Source organism: Trachemys scripta, chromosome 11 (genome assembly GCF_013100865.1).
Source record: "Trachemys scripta elegans isolate TJP31775 chromosome 11, CAS_Tse_1.0, whole genome shotgun sequence".
Lineage (NCBI taxonomy): Eukaryota > Metazoa > Chordata > Testudines > Emydidae > Trachemys > Trachemys scripta.
Genome location: NC_048308.1, coordinates 30049266 through 30067162, shown reverse-complemented (window position 1 = coordinate 30067162; position 17897 = coordinate 30049266). Strand labels below are relative to the sequence as shown.

The 17897-nt window shown below is 38.9% G+C and overlaps 1 protein-coding gene across 5 annotated transcripts in view; it reads left to right on the top strand.

The window, feature by feature from the left end:
* WDSUB1 (WD repeat, sterile alpha motif and U-box domain containing 1) overlaps window positions 1-17427 on the top strand; it is a 55177-nt gene extending 37750 nt beyond the window's left edge. For 4 of the 5 annotated variants that reach the window (XM_034785509.1, XM_034785508.1, XM_034785507.1 and 1 more), the window contains 2 exons: window positions 10104-10244; window positions 16948-17427. In XM_034785509.1, the coding sequence (XP_034641400.1) occupies window positions 10104-10244; window positions 16948-17120 (314 nt within the window). In that variant the 3' untranslated portion in view covers window positions 17121-17427. Of the gene's footprint in view, window positions 1-10103; window positions 10245-16947 lie in introns of those variants that run through there. The other variant, XR_004647657.1, reaches the window with a different exon arrangement.
* Window positions 17428-17897: the final 470 nt, after the last annotated feature.

Sequence of the window (17897 nt, the reverse complement as noted above, 5' to 3'; positions counted from 1 at the left end):
CCCTTGATATCCACTTCCCTTTGATCTGTAAATGCAGCATTTACCAGATTCAGATAACCAGTTGTGAAGGGGCCACATTGTCCTTTTAGCCCTTACACAGTAATTCAGTGTGTTTATTCCTGCAGTTCAGCCATGGTTAATAATTGATATATAATATAGGTGTTTTTCCTTATATTGTTTTCTGTTAGTTTCTTACATCTTTCGTCTTTACTTGAGTACTGATTTGCATTTGATAAAAAGGGTTTCTTCGCTTCCCTGCAAAGGCATTTAATCGAAGAGAATGCAACCAGCAGAGGTTCACATAACATTTCATTAGCCCCTCTGATTGTTTTTGACACCTCTTTGAAAGAGTGCTTTATTACCATGCAAATAGAACTAGCCTCTGTTCCCAGACTAATTGTCATCTAACATAATATAAAGAACACAGTGATACATTTCACAAGTTTTTGGACAGCAAGATACTGACCATCACAGACATGTTTTCTAGTAAAATATAGGCTCATATTCAAACAAGGTGCAGAAAATTTGCATTTTTTGCAAACATAGTTGCCTGTTCATTGCAGCTATCTGATGAGGACAAGCTTAGAAAAAAGATAGCAGGAATAAGCAGTATATTCTTCTCATATCACCAGCCCAGAATAGAAGAGATGTTTCATCCATTAGACAGGTCAATCAGAGTTCCTTATCTCTCTCCAGTTTTCCAAGAGTTTAGACAAGTTCTGCTTTGCCGAAAAAAGCAACATGGTGAATCTTGATGAAAAGTGGTATAAAAGGGCTTCAGATGACACACGCCCAGCACAACCAAGACTTTTCCCTGCATAGGACTTGGAATACCTCTTCAGAGAGGTGTTACAGGTATTGGAGCTCAAAACAGAGGAAATCTCATAGGTTCAGCCTCCTAGACTGTAGCATTCCTTGGCCAGTTGGTACAATTTGTGGATTGTTTTGAGATAACCGGTTTTGCATCCAGCTGAGATCAAGAATCCTTGATGATGTCTTCTATGCCTGAATGGTACATTATATCAACTAATAAAGGAGTTTCTGTACCTTGAGCAGGAAGAATAAGGAGAATCAAAAGTGCATCTGTGGCATGAAAATTACTTGGTTTAAAAAAAAAAAAAAAAAAAAAAGTCTTTTCATCCACCAGTGTTACCCATCTAGCCGGAGAACAGCAGCAAAGTGGACTGGCCCAGTCACTGGAATTTTCTCCTACAATAGTGGTTGTTGAACCCCAGGATTCTTCATTGTTTTCAAGACTTGGAGTTCTTTCAACATGGATCTGTTTGCAATGGGGAAGCAAGCTCAAGAAATGTTGCAGTCAGTTAAGGAAGGAAGGTCTTGGAATTTTTCCATTCTGTGCATAGAACACTTGGAGTATACATGTCTTCCTCGATCCTTCATCACTAAGGTGCCAGGAAAAGTGATAGAGGATGTGACGAGTGATTCTTTCCATATTCCATGAGGACCAGAACATTTACCTTTTCTCCTTTTACCTGAATCCATCCTTGGACACAGTCAATCTTTGGCACATGCCGGACTTGGTCAGCATTTTATATTACTGGCACCCAGGAATTTAGGTCAGTCAATAGGACAGAGCTGGTAGTGCCACCATAGAGTTAAAGTTGTCTGACACTTCCAGTTATAAGAACCTGTTTTCAGTTTCATATTACTCTGCCAAACTTTAACCATTCAGGCTGAAATTTTCCATGCCAAGTTTCAGCAAAAATGATTCAGCCATTTCCAAGAAATGCAATTAAGGAAAAATACTTTGCCCATGTTAAAATATTTCTCATAACCATTCCATTTAGAAACTCTAGCACAGGGATTCTCAAACTGGGGGTTGAGACCCTTCAGGGGGTCGCAAGGTTATTACAGCCTCCACACCAAACCCTGCTTTGCCTCCAGCATGTATAATGGTGTTAAATATATAAAAAAGTGTTTTTAATTTATAAGGGGGGTCGCACTCAGAGACTTGCTGTGTGAAAGGGGTCACCAGTACAAAAGTTTGAGAACCACTGTTCTAGCACCTTCATGCTTTGAAGCAATAACTTGAAATTGGGCAGAAGGGTTGTTTTGTTTCAGGAATATGCCTATGGGTGATCCCATGAAAAATTGCGCAAATTTGGCCAAGTTATCTCAAAAAATCAATTTGCATATGCTCAGCAGAGACTTGTTAGTGCATGGCAGGTAAATTCTATAAAAATTTCATCAGCCCTGAGCATGCTGGAGCCCATGATTTCAGTGGTCTGAGCTGGACTTTTCTTGCAATTGCTGCTTCCAGTTACTGTGGGCTGCTGTGGCACTGTGGATCTGAGTTGTCTCTCCTGAGCTCTCAATCATAGAATCATAGAATATCAGGGTTGGAAGGGACCTCAAGAGGTCATCTAGTCCAACCCCCTGCTCAAAGCAGGACTAATCCCCCAGACAGATTTTTTGCCCCAAATCCCTAAATGGCCCCCTCAGGGATTGAACTCACAATCCTGGGTTTAGCAGGCCAATGCTCCATTGCTGGTTTCCAGACAGTGTAGAGGAGGAATGTCCCCTCTGCATTGGGGTTGGGTAAGAGCTGACCCTGGAAGGGATGGGGATGAAGAGAGTATATTGAGATAAGGAACCAGCAATGAAACTTGGACTGGCTAGGCAAGGAGTTTTGGGGGGCATTGGGAGACAGGATGAGAGGGAGACTGTGACTGGCTAGGCAAGGAGACTGTGACATGGTGCCAGAGTGGAGAATTGAGATGAGGACCTTGGAGAGAGTTTAGAACGAGAAACAGGGGTGGAGGGAAAGTGAAGTCAGGAAGCCCATAGAGGAAGACTGGTATGAGGAGCTGGGGTGAGGGTGGGTGGGTAGTTAGGTTGGTAGACTGGGATTAGTTAAGCAATGAGACAGGGACTAGACCAAAGAGCTGTGGGGCAGGAGTGGGGAGGAGACAGGAATGGCACACAGGATGGGGCAGAAGGGGGTCAGGTTTGAGGTAAATGGGGGCTGAAAGGTCTGTAGCCTCTAGAGCACATGCCTTTCAGAACCTGGAATGGAAAGCAAGATTCCTCAGTCTCAACATTCATGTGCTGTTAGCAAGTATCTGTGAAACCCATTGCAAAGTATGTATCTCATTCCTCTCTACTGCTGGTCCATGTAGACAAAGACAGCCTACTACTGCTATCAGTTATTCCACTACGGTTCATGGGAGTATGTCGTCACATGATGGAATTTTTTTTTTTCAGTTTACTTTTTTTTTAAACTAGAAAAATTACATCAAAAAATATGTCCTATGGAATGAAGTAGTTTGTGACAATATAATCATAGACTAATGTAATGCAAATACATAAGGAGACCAAATGAAGGTTGCACAGACAAACTTAATTCTGGCATTTTGTAATTTTTGAGTGCTCGACTTTGCAACCTTAATGTTCTTTTAATGTAGTTTTTGATTCATAAATAAAATTGAAGGAAGTTTACATTGTAAATGAAGTGTCTATAGCAACTAAGTCTTTTGGAACTTACTCAGCTGGAGGCATAGTAATTTAATGACCGGATAATTTAGGATAAAATTTGGTTATAGAGACTTTAACAGCTCTCTCTGACTTCTTCAGCTTGAGCCCCGGGATGGGCGGGACTCAGGCTTCGGTATCAGCCTGTCCATGACCATACCCTCATTTTGTACATTTTCCCGCCTGTTCTGTGAATTGTGCTTAATTTTACTGTGGCAAAATCATCTCCATAATAATCATCCTTCTGTCTCCGTCATACGTTTATCAGGCTCCGTAGACTAGATTTTAGTGCCTCCTTGAATGTGGGAGGCTCAATAAGTTTTGATTGGAGCTTAACTAGGAGAGGGCTTTTGAGGAGGCAACTGGGATGACATCATCCTGCTTGACAGGAATTTAGGAAAACCTGTCAGTGTGTTCTAGATTGGGCAAAGATGGTTATAAAAAAATCTGATTTACAGGTATGGAAGTAAAAAAAAAAAAAAAAAAATTACGATGTTTTGCTTTGCTTTGTTGTTGTTTTTCTCAGTCAATTCCCAATTCACCTTCAGGCTTATTGCAATATTAACATGCAAAAGACCCTCTAAGAATAAGCAGGAATTTATTATCATATTTCCATCCTTGTGTTACATGTCATATAAACCTTATTAAAGAAATGTGGGGCAATTTTGCTTCTAATTTTTCTTACTCTCTGGCATCTGCTGTCATTTCTGATTAAAATGACTCCCACAACAGTGTGACTGAGTTTGAATCCTCTAGCAGACATTGTCTGAGACAGTTGATTAATTGTACAGTAAAGCAGGAAGCACTGGTGTGTTAAAAGCATGTTGGCAGATCATGATAGTTTGGCATGACAGTCTACAGATAAAGTACAGTAGTTAGACTGAACAGTTTGCATAGCAAACCTTTACTCCAGTAACAAAGATTGAAAATTACATCAGGCTAAGAACGATCATTTGCTATATTCAGTACTCTCCCATTGCTGGAAACCCAGTGACCGATTCAATACCAGCTTCAAACCAACAGGCAAAAAAAGGAAAGCTTTATGCTATTGCTAAATTGGGAGTCTCCTGGCATCTAGGATTCATTTCCAGCACTGACAGGCCATAAGGTTATAACCAGATGGGTTATAGGACTGTAAAATCAAGTAATTCTGATTACCATCTTGCATTTTTTCTTTAGTTAGGTTGGAATTGAATGGCTGCTATCTCAACAAACACCAGAGCTACCGATTGATTCACAGCCCCAGTATATCCTTTCTAAATTGGGAACAATAGTTCTCAATGGGGATTGCTCACAGGGTAATATATGATGTGAAAGGGATGGATCGCTTGATGATTACCTGTTCTGTTCATTCCCTCTGGGGTACCTGGCATTGGCCACTGTCAGCAGACAGGCTACTGGGCTAAATGGACCTTTGGTCTGACCCAGTATGGCCATTCTTATGTTCTTACGTTAATCAGTTAATGTTAGTGCATTACAATTGTATTGCTCTAAAAATTCCCAGAATACACACACTGTAGTCCTGCGTCTGGAGGCTAGTCGTCCCCTTAAGTCTCCAGCATTGTTAGAGAACTGTCCCTTGAAAAACATCCCACTGTTTGGCAGTTATGCGTGGACCCAGACTCAAACAGATGGGCTCCACTTCTGCAGCAGGAGGCTGGTGATGACTTAAAATTCCCACATACCATCTTTATATAAAAGGAGTCAATTAAATCTAGGAATCCCTGAAAAAAAATTTAATCAACCGTTCCCAAAAGTTTAAGGCCCTCCCTTTTTCATAGTGGTGGATAGCAGTTATTTATGGGGGGGGGGAGATATTTTTGTGGGGAGGGTTAGATTTTGCAGTGAGCTGTTCTACTTTCCGTCTTAGTAGAGCAAGCAGTATATGAACCAGGCAGAGAATTTGCAGTAATGTATTCATGTAATTTAGAAATCCCAATTGCAGGCGCTAATTATGTGTCAAAGTTTTCACTAGAAAAGGACAACTATGACTAAACGAATATACATTTTGATCATACATTTATGAAAAAAGAGTTAATTGTCTGAATTGTGCTTTATTTTTTCATATAAAATGGTGTTTTGTCTGTGGAAGGAGGCTGCATTATACTGTCAGAATTATTTTCCTTGTGGGTACTACTTTTTTTTTGGTTTAAATCAAATATATATTTGATACTCTTGGTTCATTCACTAAGATTTCTACATGAAGCCTGTTTTGTTCTGGTAGTGGGACTAAGCGTATGCAATTTTAATGTAGTACTTTATGTAGTATAATAACAATACTGCAGTTCTGTGCTAGTTTGCAAAGACCCGGATCACTATATTAGTTTTCTTTCCTTGTAAATCAGAAGGAGAATAAACTGACTCTCAGCCAAACATGAAAATAAATACAATTGTTTCTACTTTCCTGTATTATCTCTTTTATAAGTAATGCTTGGTTCCTGTTATTTAGCATTCAGTAGTATAGGTTGATTCCCATCTCAAACTAGCCCAGGATGCCATCGCCCATTTGTAAAATGTTCAAATAGGTTCCTTTGTGCTTTCTTCCATGCTGCCCCTCGCGCTTGGGAGAAGCTCTCCATAAATATCAGCAAAATGTACTCAATATCCTCTGTCCAAACAATGCTTAGGCCGCTGGTGTGCTGAAACCATTGCCTGTCATGCTGGCCAGTATTCTCATTGTTTCCTTGTACTTCCCTGACAGACTATATCCATCTGTTGTCTCTTGTCTTATATTTAGATTGTAAGCTCTTCAAAGCAGGGACTGTCTTTTTGTTCTGTTTGTACAGTACCTAGCACAATGGGTTCTAGTTCATGACTGGGGCTCCTAGGCTTTACAATAGTACTACTATTACTAATAGAAAATCTTAATGAAATACATCATATGAATCGCTGTATACATACTCAATATGAATCTCTATACAAAGAGTTAACTATGGGCGGGGGTGGGGGGGGGAAGAGGGTTAGTTTTAAGAACTCCATACAGTGACTCTACCTGCATGGTTATTAAAGGGATTAAGCTCTCTTTTTTGTCCAAGGGAGAGGCCAGCAGAAGAGGTGGCACTGTCTGTGGTTCTTTTGTGTTGAAGAGCTGCTGGACAAAAGGAAAGCTAATGACTAAGTCCACCTAACTTATCACATGCGCTTCAGGGCAGATCACTTCAGCTAAGGGTTTCCCAGGTATATAGGTGCCTAATAAGATTTTCTAAAGCGCCTAACTCCCAGCCATGAAAATCAGTCCGTAAGTGTCTGTCTGTCTTTTGAAAATGAGATTTAGGCACCTAAGTCACATTAAGTGCTTTTGAAAATTTTACCCTTTATGATGTAAGATCACATAGGAGAGGCCTCCTTCTCTTGTCCTAAGCTGAATAAACCTTGGGATGGGTCCCATACAATTCTTACGCAAATAAATGATGTGGAATATAGAATTTAGTTGTATCCCAGGACAAAGACCAATGTTATCCATAGAGATCATCTAACGGAGACAGAATATCATCATGGCCAACCCCAGAAACTGAGAGCACAGCTGTGGAAACTGAGACTGAAAAAGTTGTGACTAACGCTGTAAAGTAATTTAAAAAAATTAATCGCGCAATTAATCGCACTGTTAAACAATAATAGAATACCATTTATTTAAATATTTTTTGATGTTTTTCTACATTTTCAAATATATTGATTTCAATTACAACACAATACAAAGTGTACAGTGCTCACTTTATATTTATTTTTATTACAAATATTTGCACTGTAAAAAATAAAAGAAATACAAATGTAAAAAAAAAAATGCATTCAAAAATAGAACAATGTAAAACTTTACAGCTTACAAGTCCACTCAGTCCTATTTCTTGTTCAGCCAATTGGTCAGACAAACAAATTTGTTTACATTTGCAGGAGATAATGCTGCCCACTTCTTGTTCACAGTGTCACCTGAAAGTGAGAACAGGTGTTCACATGGCGCTATTGTAGCCAGTGTCGCAAGATATTTACATGCCAGATGTGCTAAAGATTCATATGTCCCTTCATGCTTCAGTCACCATTCCAGAGGACATGCGTTCATGCTGATGATGGGTTCTGCTCAATAACCATCCAAAGCAGTGCGGACCGACGCATGTTCATTTTCATTATCTGAGTCAGATGCCACCAGCAGAAGGTTGATTTTCTTTTTTCGTAGTTCGGGTTCTGTAGTTTCCGCATCTGAGTGTTGCTCTTTTAAGACTTCTGAAAGCAAGCTCCACACCTCATCCCTCTCAGATTTTGGAAGGCACTTCAGATTCTTAAATCTTGGATTGAGTGCTGTAGCTATCTTTAGCATTCTCACATTGGTACCTCCATTGCATTTTGTCAGATCTGCTGTGAAAGTGTTCTTAAAATGAACATGTGCTGAGTCATCATCCGAGATTACCATAACGTGAAATATATGACAGAATGCGGGTAAAATAGAGCTGGAGACATAAAATTCTCCCCCGAGCAGTTCAGTCACAAATTTAATTAACGCATATTTTTTTAACGAGTGTCAGCAGCATGGAAGCATGTCCTCTGGAATGGTGGCCAAAGCATGATGGGGCATACGAATGTTTAGCATATCTGGCACGTAAATACCTTGCAATGCTGGCTACAAAAGTCCCATGCAAACTCCTGTTCTCACTTTCTGGTGACATTTTAAATAAGAAGTGGGCAGCACTATCTCCTGTAAAGGTAAACAAACTTGTTTGCCTTAGCGATTGGCTGAATGAGAAGTAGAACTGAGTGGACTTGTAGGCTCTAAAGTTTTGCCTTGTTTTATTTTTGAATGCAGTTATGTGTAAAAAAACAAAATCTACATTTGTAAGTTGCACTTTCATGATAGAGATTGCACTACAGTACCTGTATGAGGTGAATTGAAAAATACGGTTTCTTTTGTTTATCATTTTTACAATGCAAATACCTGTAATCAAAAATAATATAAAGTGAGCAGTGCACATTTTGTATTCGGTGTTGTAATTGAAATCAATATATTTGAAAATGTAGAAAAACATCCAAAATTTTATAACAAATTTTAATTGGTATTAATTTTTTTATCACGATTAATTTTTTAAGTTAATTGCGTGAGTTAACTGCAATTAATTCACAGCCCTAGTTTTGACAGTAACAGATATCATCTTAGACCAGGAGGAGCAAGGTTGGTCATACTGCTTCACCTAGCAGACGCCACAGTGGCAAATCACACATGGCAGGAGTCAAAGTGGCCACTCTCTGTTTCCTGAGAGGAAATGATTAAAGGAGAAAAGGCTTTATAAAGGCCTGAATGGGAATGAAGTGGATTTTGGAAATGACAGTATGTGAAATCCTGAGAACAAAATGCTGTATTTATGCAACAGTACTTAAACCTAGAGTATTAAATTACTTTGTCTTGTTCTGATTTGGGGGATATCCCGTTTTGGTGCCGTTGCAGATGTCTGTGAATTTGCCATTCTGTCAGAAAAGATGAAACAACCTGAAAATGAGGCTATTATAGCAAATCTGTTAATGATATGTATGTATTAAACTCCATAGAAACAGTTGAGGGTCTAGCTTAAAGGACTCGTCCTACAGTAATCACGCAGATGGTCATTAAGGGAATCATAACAGACAAGCACTCCTTTATTCCGACAGGGACTAGCAAAGAGCCAGCTCCCTTCAAACTGTCAGAGGTTCCTTCCTGTTGCAAAGCAGCTGCATAAAGGGGGATGGGATTAACCCTACCCAGGCTCACCTAATTCGTCAAAGGGTATGTCTACACTGCATCTGGGAGCAAACTTCCCAGCCCAAGTAGACAGACTTGCACTAGCCTCAGCTCAAGCTACAGAGTAACAGCCGTGTTAGTCTGTATCCGCAAAAAGAAGAACAGGAGTACTTGTGGCACCTTAGAGACTAACAAATTTATTAGAGCATAAGCTTTCGTGGACTACAGCCCACTTCTTCGGATGCTCAAGCTAGTTCACTAAAAATAGCACTGTGGATCTTGCAGCTCCAGTGAGTATACAGGATAGCTCAGATCCAGAGGGTTCGCTGGGTTTGAGAACCTGAGTTGCTTTCTAAGCCACAATGTCCACACTGCTGTTTTTTTAGTGCACTAGCTCAAACCAAGCTAGTGCAAGTCTGTCTACCCTGGCAGTGCTCCTAGCTGCAGTGTAGACATAGCCATAATGCAGTCCAGTGCGTGACTTCAGCCATGGGCTTGTCTACACTAGAATCATGTTAAACATGTGTTAACTCATGCTATGTTAAACATGACGTAGCACTTTGGATTGTCATGTTTAACATCAGCTGTCAGTTGGTCAAGGTTAACCCGATACTCTGTCTAGATTAGGAAAGTAGGTGACGTTTTAAAATACTCTGGGAAACAAGTTTTGTTCAATGTATTTTTGAACACTACTTGGTATATAGTGTAGATGGCCTTTTTTGCCTTAAAAATCATGTTAATTGGTCTCTGTCAACCATGAGGAAAAAGTTAGAAATGATCTATTTACAGAGCTCCTGAAATGTCTTCCAGTTTGCACCAGAAGCAATCTCTCTGCCTGATAATGTGTTTGTGTTTCAGAGGTTAATGTTCTTGAAATATGTTCCAAGGGTTCTAATCTACCATCCATTTTCAGAATCTCTAGGTTTACGCAGTAAAGTCTTCCGGAAGATTGAGGAGCTGAGGAGCAATGTGGATTCTGTTTCTCTTGGTATTCCTGATGAATTCTTATGTCCTATAACTAGGGAGCTTATGAAGGAGCCTGTCATTGCAGCAGGTATGTCTATGAGCTACTTCAAGTTTATTAAATTAAATTGTTCAGGTGTAAAGATGAATAGTGGGGAACTATTAATCAATATACACCTCTACCTCGATATAACGCTGTCCTCGGAAGCCAAAAAATCTTACCACGTTATAGGTGAAACCGCGTTATATCGAACTGCTTTGATCCACCGGAGTGCGCAGCCCCGCCCCCCTGGAGCGCTGTTTTACCACGTTCTATCCGAATTTGTGTTATATTGGGTCGCGTTATATTGGGGTAGAGGTGTATATCTTAAAGAATGCTAAGTACATGCATTCTGAATTCCTGGTATCCTTAAGTGTATTCAAATTCCACCAAGGTTAAAATTAAATTTGTTTCTGCTCTTTTGAATATTTGGCTTTTGAAATCATGCTTCTGATATTGAGATACATAAAATTTTGTAATGGGCATCTATTTTGTGCCTATGCAAACTCGGTAATTACAAGACTAATTACGCAGTTGTTTTGCACAAATGTAGGAAATGTGCAAATACAAGAGCAAACCCCTTTAAAAACCTGGCATTGTATGTCTATCAGTAAAAATAGAGGATCTGATTTTGAAATGTATTATGTCACCTAAAAAGCTTGGATGGAACTAGAACCCCAAATCCCACTGCAATTCAAGGAGATCCTGGATTTATCAGATGCGCTGTATCTGCTAGTAAACATTTATGGGATTAGGCCCTAAGTACCCAAATGGGGAAGAGCTCATACATCTGTTGCCTTTGCAACTGTAACTCAGCTACTTTGTGCATCTGTAACTCAGCCATAATGATAGTCTTTTATTTCCAAGATCACATGCTGTTTTTCCATAGGACTCCTGTCTCAGACAGTGCACAAAATAGACGTGCTGTGGGGATGAGTCAGGATTGTGCGCTGAAGATAATTCTTATCTGTAGCGCCACTTCTTCATTTGTTGCAAAAGTTGGAAGGTGTGTAGTGAATAAGACTGGGGACTACAGGAAGAGAAAGGATAGCATCATTGTTAAAACAGTTGAATCTTGCCCTGGGGAATTGGTTCTATCCCTATCTTTGACACAGAGTTCCTGTGTGATGCTAGGCAAATCACTTAAACCAAACTTTTCACTGATTTGTGTGCTCCTCATTTCCTGTGTCCCTGACTTGAGACCCTGGTTCTGATTTGCAGAAGCATTGAGCACTTATAGCTGCAACTGAAGTCAACGGAAACTGTGCTTTGACTGTATAAAGTGCTGTATAATGCTAAGCATTCTGAAAAATCAGATCCTAGGCATCTCAGATTAGGGACCCAAAATTAGTGGATTATTTTGACCTTAATCTCTCTCTGCCTCAATCCTCACATATAAAATGGATAACACCCCCTCATCTTAGAGGGTGTTGTGAAAATAAATTAATTTATTATTTGTGAGGCACTCAGATATTGCAATGGTGAGTGCCATAAAAAAGTCCCTGAGGAAATTAATTTAGTCTCCACAACAGGACTTGATTAGTGGGCAGTAAATAAATCCTAGGGTTACACATGGAACAATGAAGATTAAAAAAAAATAGCTGCTCATTAAGTGAGCACTCTCCATCCTATGCACTAAATGAGGCAGGGGTCCTGTGGAAAAATATGTGATCATGGAATTAAAGGCTGTATCATAATGCATATGCACAAGGGGGCCGAGTTTAGGTTACAGGGGCAATCTCAATTCTGGCATTTCCTAACTTTTGAGTGCTTGGTTCTGCAATCTTAGTTTTTATTTGTAAATTTTATATATAAAGCCCAATCCAACTTTTGTGCACCTCGAGCATCACAAGACTGATGTGTATGCAGGTGACTTTAAAGGGGGGGAGGCTCAATCACTGTCTATAAGTACCTACATGGGGAAAAATATTTGAAAATGAGCTCTTTAGTATAGCCGACAAAGGTACAATACAACCCAGTGGCTGGAAGTTGAGGCTAGACAAAATCAGACTGGAAATAAGACATTTTTTTTTAACAATTAGGTTAACTAGACATTGGAACAGTTTACCAAGGGTCATGGTGGATTCTCCATCACTGACAATTTTTAAATCAAGATTGGATGTTTTCTCTATAAGATATGCTATAGGAATTATTTTGCAGAAGTTCTATGGCCTGCATTAAATAGGAGGTCAGACTACATAAGCATAGTGTGCACTTCTGGCCTTAAAATATGTGAAAGTCTCCTGTGTTCTCGCTGATTCTGGAGTGCTGGTCCAGTCCCCAGCATAATGTAGAACTTCTTGAAGGCTGATTTATATTATGTAAGCTGCTGGTAAGACAGCTGCTGATGGTTGAAGTGTAGAGATGCCTTTGCTACTCCCAAGGCACTGAGGAACAAGGAGAGAGTGGCACTCCTAGGGTACCACATCACCATAGTATTTCCCTACACAAAGGGAGTCGGGGTGTTTAAGTTACTTAGGAGTCTGATTTCCATTTTCAAAAGTGACTTATGCACTTTGGACTAGCTTTTGAAAGGTATTTAGGTATCTAACTCCTACTGATTTCTAGGCAATCTGAAAATCCCTATCTGCATCCTTAGGCACCTAAATCCCTTGAAAAATCTGTCAGCACCTAAGTAATTTAGGAGCCTATTGAAAATTTTACCCCACACTTGCTTTATATTGTTAAAAATGGGGGAGGGGGGGACTTTCAAAAATTAGTATAATTTATGCTAGTTTTTACTCTGTGCATTTCACTGAGATTGAAAATGAAACAAGCCTGATCTGTTTATAGTCATTTTTTAGGTTCTAGTTTTTGTGATGTCTTTTAGTGCTGTTCTGTTTGTATTTCCTGTGCTGGAGGAATGTTTAAATTAAGAAAAGTGTGTTAATAAATAAAAATAATATTAATATTTATTAAGATAAATTAAGTTTTGGACTAAACTAAATTGACAATGTTAATTTAAGAGATTTTTAAAATATTATTAAATCTGATATTTGTATTTCACAAAATCTATCTTGTTACAATAAAATGGTGGGTTTTTAAAATGATGATACCCCTTTTATGCAATCTGGTAAAGCACAGCTCTGACTTTCTATTCTGCTTTAGTTTAGTCAGAAGTTCACTTGTAGCTGATGCACTGAAATAATTATATTTTGTGGGATGCATCAATTCTGTTACAGTTGATGTGTGATTAATATTTCAGAACCCCTTTATACTTTCTCTGTCTGACCTCAGAATCAATAACCTAGAGCAGGGGTCGGCAACGTTTGGCACGCGGCTCACCAGGGTAAGCACCCTGGCAGGCCGGGCCAGTTTATTTACCTGCTGACGCAGCAGGTTCAGCTGATCGCGGCCCCCACTGGCCACGGTTCACTGTCGCGGGCCAATGGGGTGGCGGGAAGCGGCGAGGGATGTGCTGGCCGCGGCTTCCCGCTGCCCCCATTGGCCTGGAACGGCAAACCGCGGCCAGTGGGGGCCGCGATCGGCCAAACCTGCCGCGTCAGCCCGTAAATAAACTGGCCCGACCCGCCAGGGTGCTTACCCTGGCGAGCCGCATGCCAAACATTGCCGACCCCTGACCTAGAGTATGCTAAATACAAATATTTTGCTGCATTCTAACTTAGAGGTAGATTGTAAACAAAATTAATTGCAAATGCTTATTGAGGCTCAGTATAATGCCTTATATTTTCTCTAAAATGTTTTATTGTCAGTGTTTACTTTTGGGGAAAATGCGTTTGACTTAAACATAGCTAAGGAACTGCATTTGCAGTAAACTGTCAATGCATACATGAATTTTTAAAAGGAGCTGAGTGAGCAGTGTTGTTAAAATGCAGATTGTCAATTGCAATTTACTAGCTAGTCACGTCACTGTTTCAGTGCTTCTTATTTATACGTGAAAGGCTATGGGCACAGGGGACTTTGCCTAGCAGCTCTGATGATTCCTTTGACAGCTTTGTGATGAACTTTGCAAAACAATTTTAAAGCCTGTATTGAAATGTAATTAGTGACAGAATAGATCTGCTGAGAATCCCTGCTTTCTTCACTTATCAAATGCTCAAGGGGACATATTTGTTCACCAATAGACAATAATGTTAATTCTTCCACAGAATCACTTTGTTTTATTATAATATTTTTAATTCCATGGAAAGCTGATTGCTCATTTAAAAAAAATTCTCGAGAGAAATACTAAGAATAAAATTAATGCTATCTGAATTTGGTTTCACGTAACATTTTATTTCAGAGAGTTGCTCACATTGAGATGTCATGTATGTATTCTACATAGTATTTTAGACTAGGTGAAATGTTTAAAAACAATAGTACTAGTTTTGCTAGCAAGCAAAATGATTGATGGTTTAACTGTAGCTCAATCACAGAGAAAGTGAATTCAGACCAGTAATAGTCAGTGATAACAATGCTTAGCAGTCGCTTTGCTACCCATGGGAAGATTATGATGGGCTCTGCTTTTGTAGTTCCTATTATGTGGGAGAAGGAGGGAAAGTCAAGATTAAAATTTAAAAACGGCCATTAAGAGAAGCTTTTTATCTTGGATGGCTAACTACATTTTGTTGCATCCCTGCTGGGAGCAATTTCTAGTTTTTCTATAACTATTTACATGTTGGGAGTTTAGCTATCCAGGACGGATAAGGAGAATATGCTATTTCAATAGGGGATGCCTTGTGTATAGTAAAACCTGATTAAATCACTAATTGAAGGATAGATAAAATGTGGTCTTTTAAGTAAGACGGCCTCTCATAAAGGAGGCTGAGAACATTTATTTGACAGGTTGAAGGGAATCCAGTAAAAGATTAAATCAAATTTACTTGCTACTAAAATGTGTCATTGTTTAGAAAGCATTTTACAAACACGTTTTTGTAAAATACTTGGAATACAGATACTTAATAAAAGCAATTTTTTGATGCATAAATGGTCACTGGTAGCTAAATATTGATTTGTCTGGTGGTAATCCCTAGACAGAGGTGACATAAAAGTGTAGGGTGAAATCTTGGCCCCATTGAAGTGAGTGGGAGTTTTGCCATTGACTTCAGTGGGCCAGGATTTCACACATAATGATTATTATATTTAATTTCTATTTGGTGTTTTAGTATAAAAATTTAAAGCAATACACAGAGAACAATGTCTCCCCTCCACAGATGATGTACTGTACTTGATGGGTGTAATATGTAAATTTATGAATAATGCAGTTGCAGTCCCTTCCATGACTACTTAGTCCAGCGAAGGATTTAGGAAGAATTTGTATGCTTATATTAGACTGTATTTAGTTAGACCTTGTCTACAATAGGAGGGTTCTGCTGATAAAATTATGCTGGTATAGATATACTAGAAAAACTGTCTAGCATAGATACAGTAATATCAATATAAAAATGCTTTTACTGATATAGCTTATAGTTGTTCTCTCCAAATGGCATAAGCTATACAAGTATAAGCAGTTATCCTGGTAGAACTATGTATATGCTAGTGCATTTACCAGCATAGCCGTGTCAGTAAAAAATCACACCCCAATCAGTCTATGTCAGTAAACCTTTTACATGTAGACTAGGCCTTAGTTCAAGATGTCAGTGTCCTGTAGCCTCAAGAAAGAATTCTGTTTATATTCATCACAACTAATCCAGGTCTATGCTAGAAATTTTTCTATTTTGAAAAATCAGTCGGGTATGATGTAGTGTGATTTGTGACTGACATAGCTGTGCCAACAAAAGCCTCTACCGTAGACTGTGCTTTTGCCAGTATAACTTATTTCATATGCGGGAGAGGGGGGGTAATGGAGAGACAGGCGATGGGGGGGGTGGGGGGGTGGAGACACAGGCGACTCGAGTAAGCAAAAGTGCAGTTTTGTTATTATAAGCTGCATCTGCAGTAGGAGTACTTTGCCCATATAGTATGCCAGTAAAGTTATCCTGGCAAGGCCTTCCAATGCAGACCTGACCTAAATCCTGTCTGTTTTTCTGTATCACATGGGATGCTACATTGGGCATTGAAGTCTAAAGTGTTTCCTCTGATCTCATGAGAAACAGATTCAGCAGCACTTGAATTATTTTGGGGCAGCCTTTGGTCACATTGGGGCTACCATGAGATTCTCTCTTAAGACGGGTTCATTTAATACACATGGGCTTTAATACTGGCATCAGTGAACTGGCTTTGCCGTAACTGTAGCCTTTTGTGAAATTTGCAAGAATTTTTTTTATAACTGCACTCGAGCTTCAAATAGGCTTAAATTGTTTTCTATAATTAATGTTAAAATACTTAGTGTCTAACTGCAGTTGACATCATTTTAAAAGTAATCTGCTGCAGTTATATTTGGTGTTGATCTACCAGTACAGTAAGACATGAAGAATTATGCTGGCGGTGTACTTTATTCACTGTAGTTAAAAATCTAAACTGGAATACTTATTCATTTTCATGAAAAAACTGCACCTTTGCTGCAGAAATAAAGGCTCAGATGATAATTTAGAACCATATATCCATTCTGTACAGAACATGGAGTGTCGTGAATAAAAAGATGATCTTTTGATTTCCATGTGATCCCATACAATCTGGCAAGTCCCATCCCATGTGATCTGGCAAGTCCCTTAACCTCTGTGTACCAGTTTTCCCATCTGGAAAAAATGCTTCCCTGAATCCCAGGGGGTATTGTTGAAGCTTAATCTTTAGTATCTAAAGTACATTAAGAGCCTTGGATGGACATTCCTATGTTAGTGCAATTTTAACATTTTAATTGTATTTTTCTCTTTAGATGGCTATTCCTATGAAAAAGAGGCAATGGAAAACTGGATCAGCAAAAAGAGACGGTCTAGTCCCATGACAAATCTCCCTCTCCAATCTCTTATACTTACACCAAATAGGACTCTGAAAATGGCCATCAATCGCTGGCTAGAGACTCAGCAGAAATATAATGAAACAACTTAGTCTTGAATACACCAATTGTTCTGTCAAATTAATTGCAATGAAATTGTAGGTAGTGGCAGGAAATAACTATCAGAAATCTTAAAACACTGGAAAGGAAAAAGGTAAGCTTCTGTCCATGATGTCTTTAGTCTGTAACTCACATAGAGTCCCTTAAATGCAGAACTTTAAACCAAAAAAATGATTTTGATGCCTAATAAACTATTAGAGTTTCTTTTTAATATTTGAGCTTTAATTACAATATTTTTGTATAAGAAAGTTCAAATGCTAATTGAAAATATATAGGCTTGGCAGAATTTGATCTTTTTATTCTTTTATAATTTCATTGGATAATTATGCTTATTTTTAAGCTTTTTTTTTTTCAGTTTTTATGAATTTAAATTTTGGTGGGTTATACAATAATTATTTAATGACAGTTGATGTTGAGATTCAAAAAGTTAAAGCTTTATAACTGTTAAAACACAAATGGTCAACATCACATGTCACTTATCTCATAGAGCTGGAAGGGACCTTGAAAGGTCATCGAGTCCAGTCCCCTGCCTTCACAGCAGGACCAAGTACTGTCCTTGACAGATTTTTGCCCCAGTTTCCTAAATGAGCCCCTCAAGGATTGAACTCACAATCCTTGGTTTAGCAGGCCAATGCTCAAACCACTGAGCTATCTCTCCCTCCAAAATATTCAAAGTGAATATCCTTAAATCAAAATCTAATACATTCTCAAGCACCATTTTTCTTAGTTTGCCTATCTGTAAATTTCAGTTATCAATAGAAATATTTTCA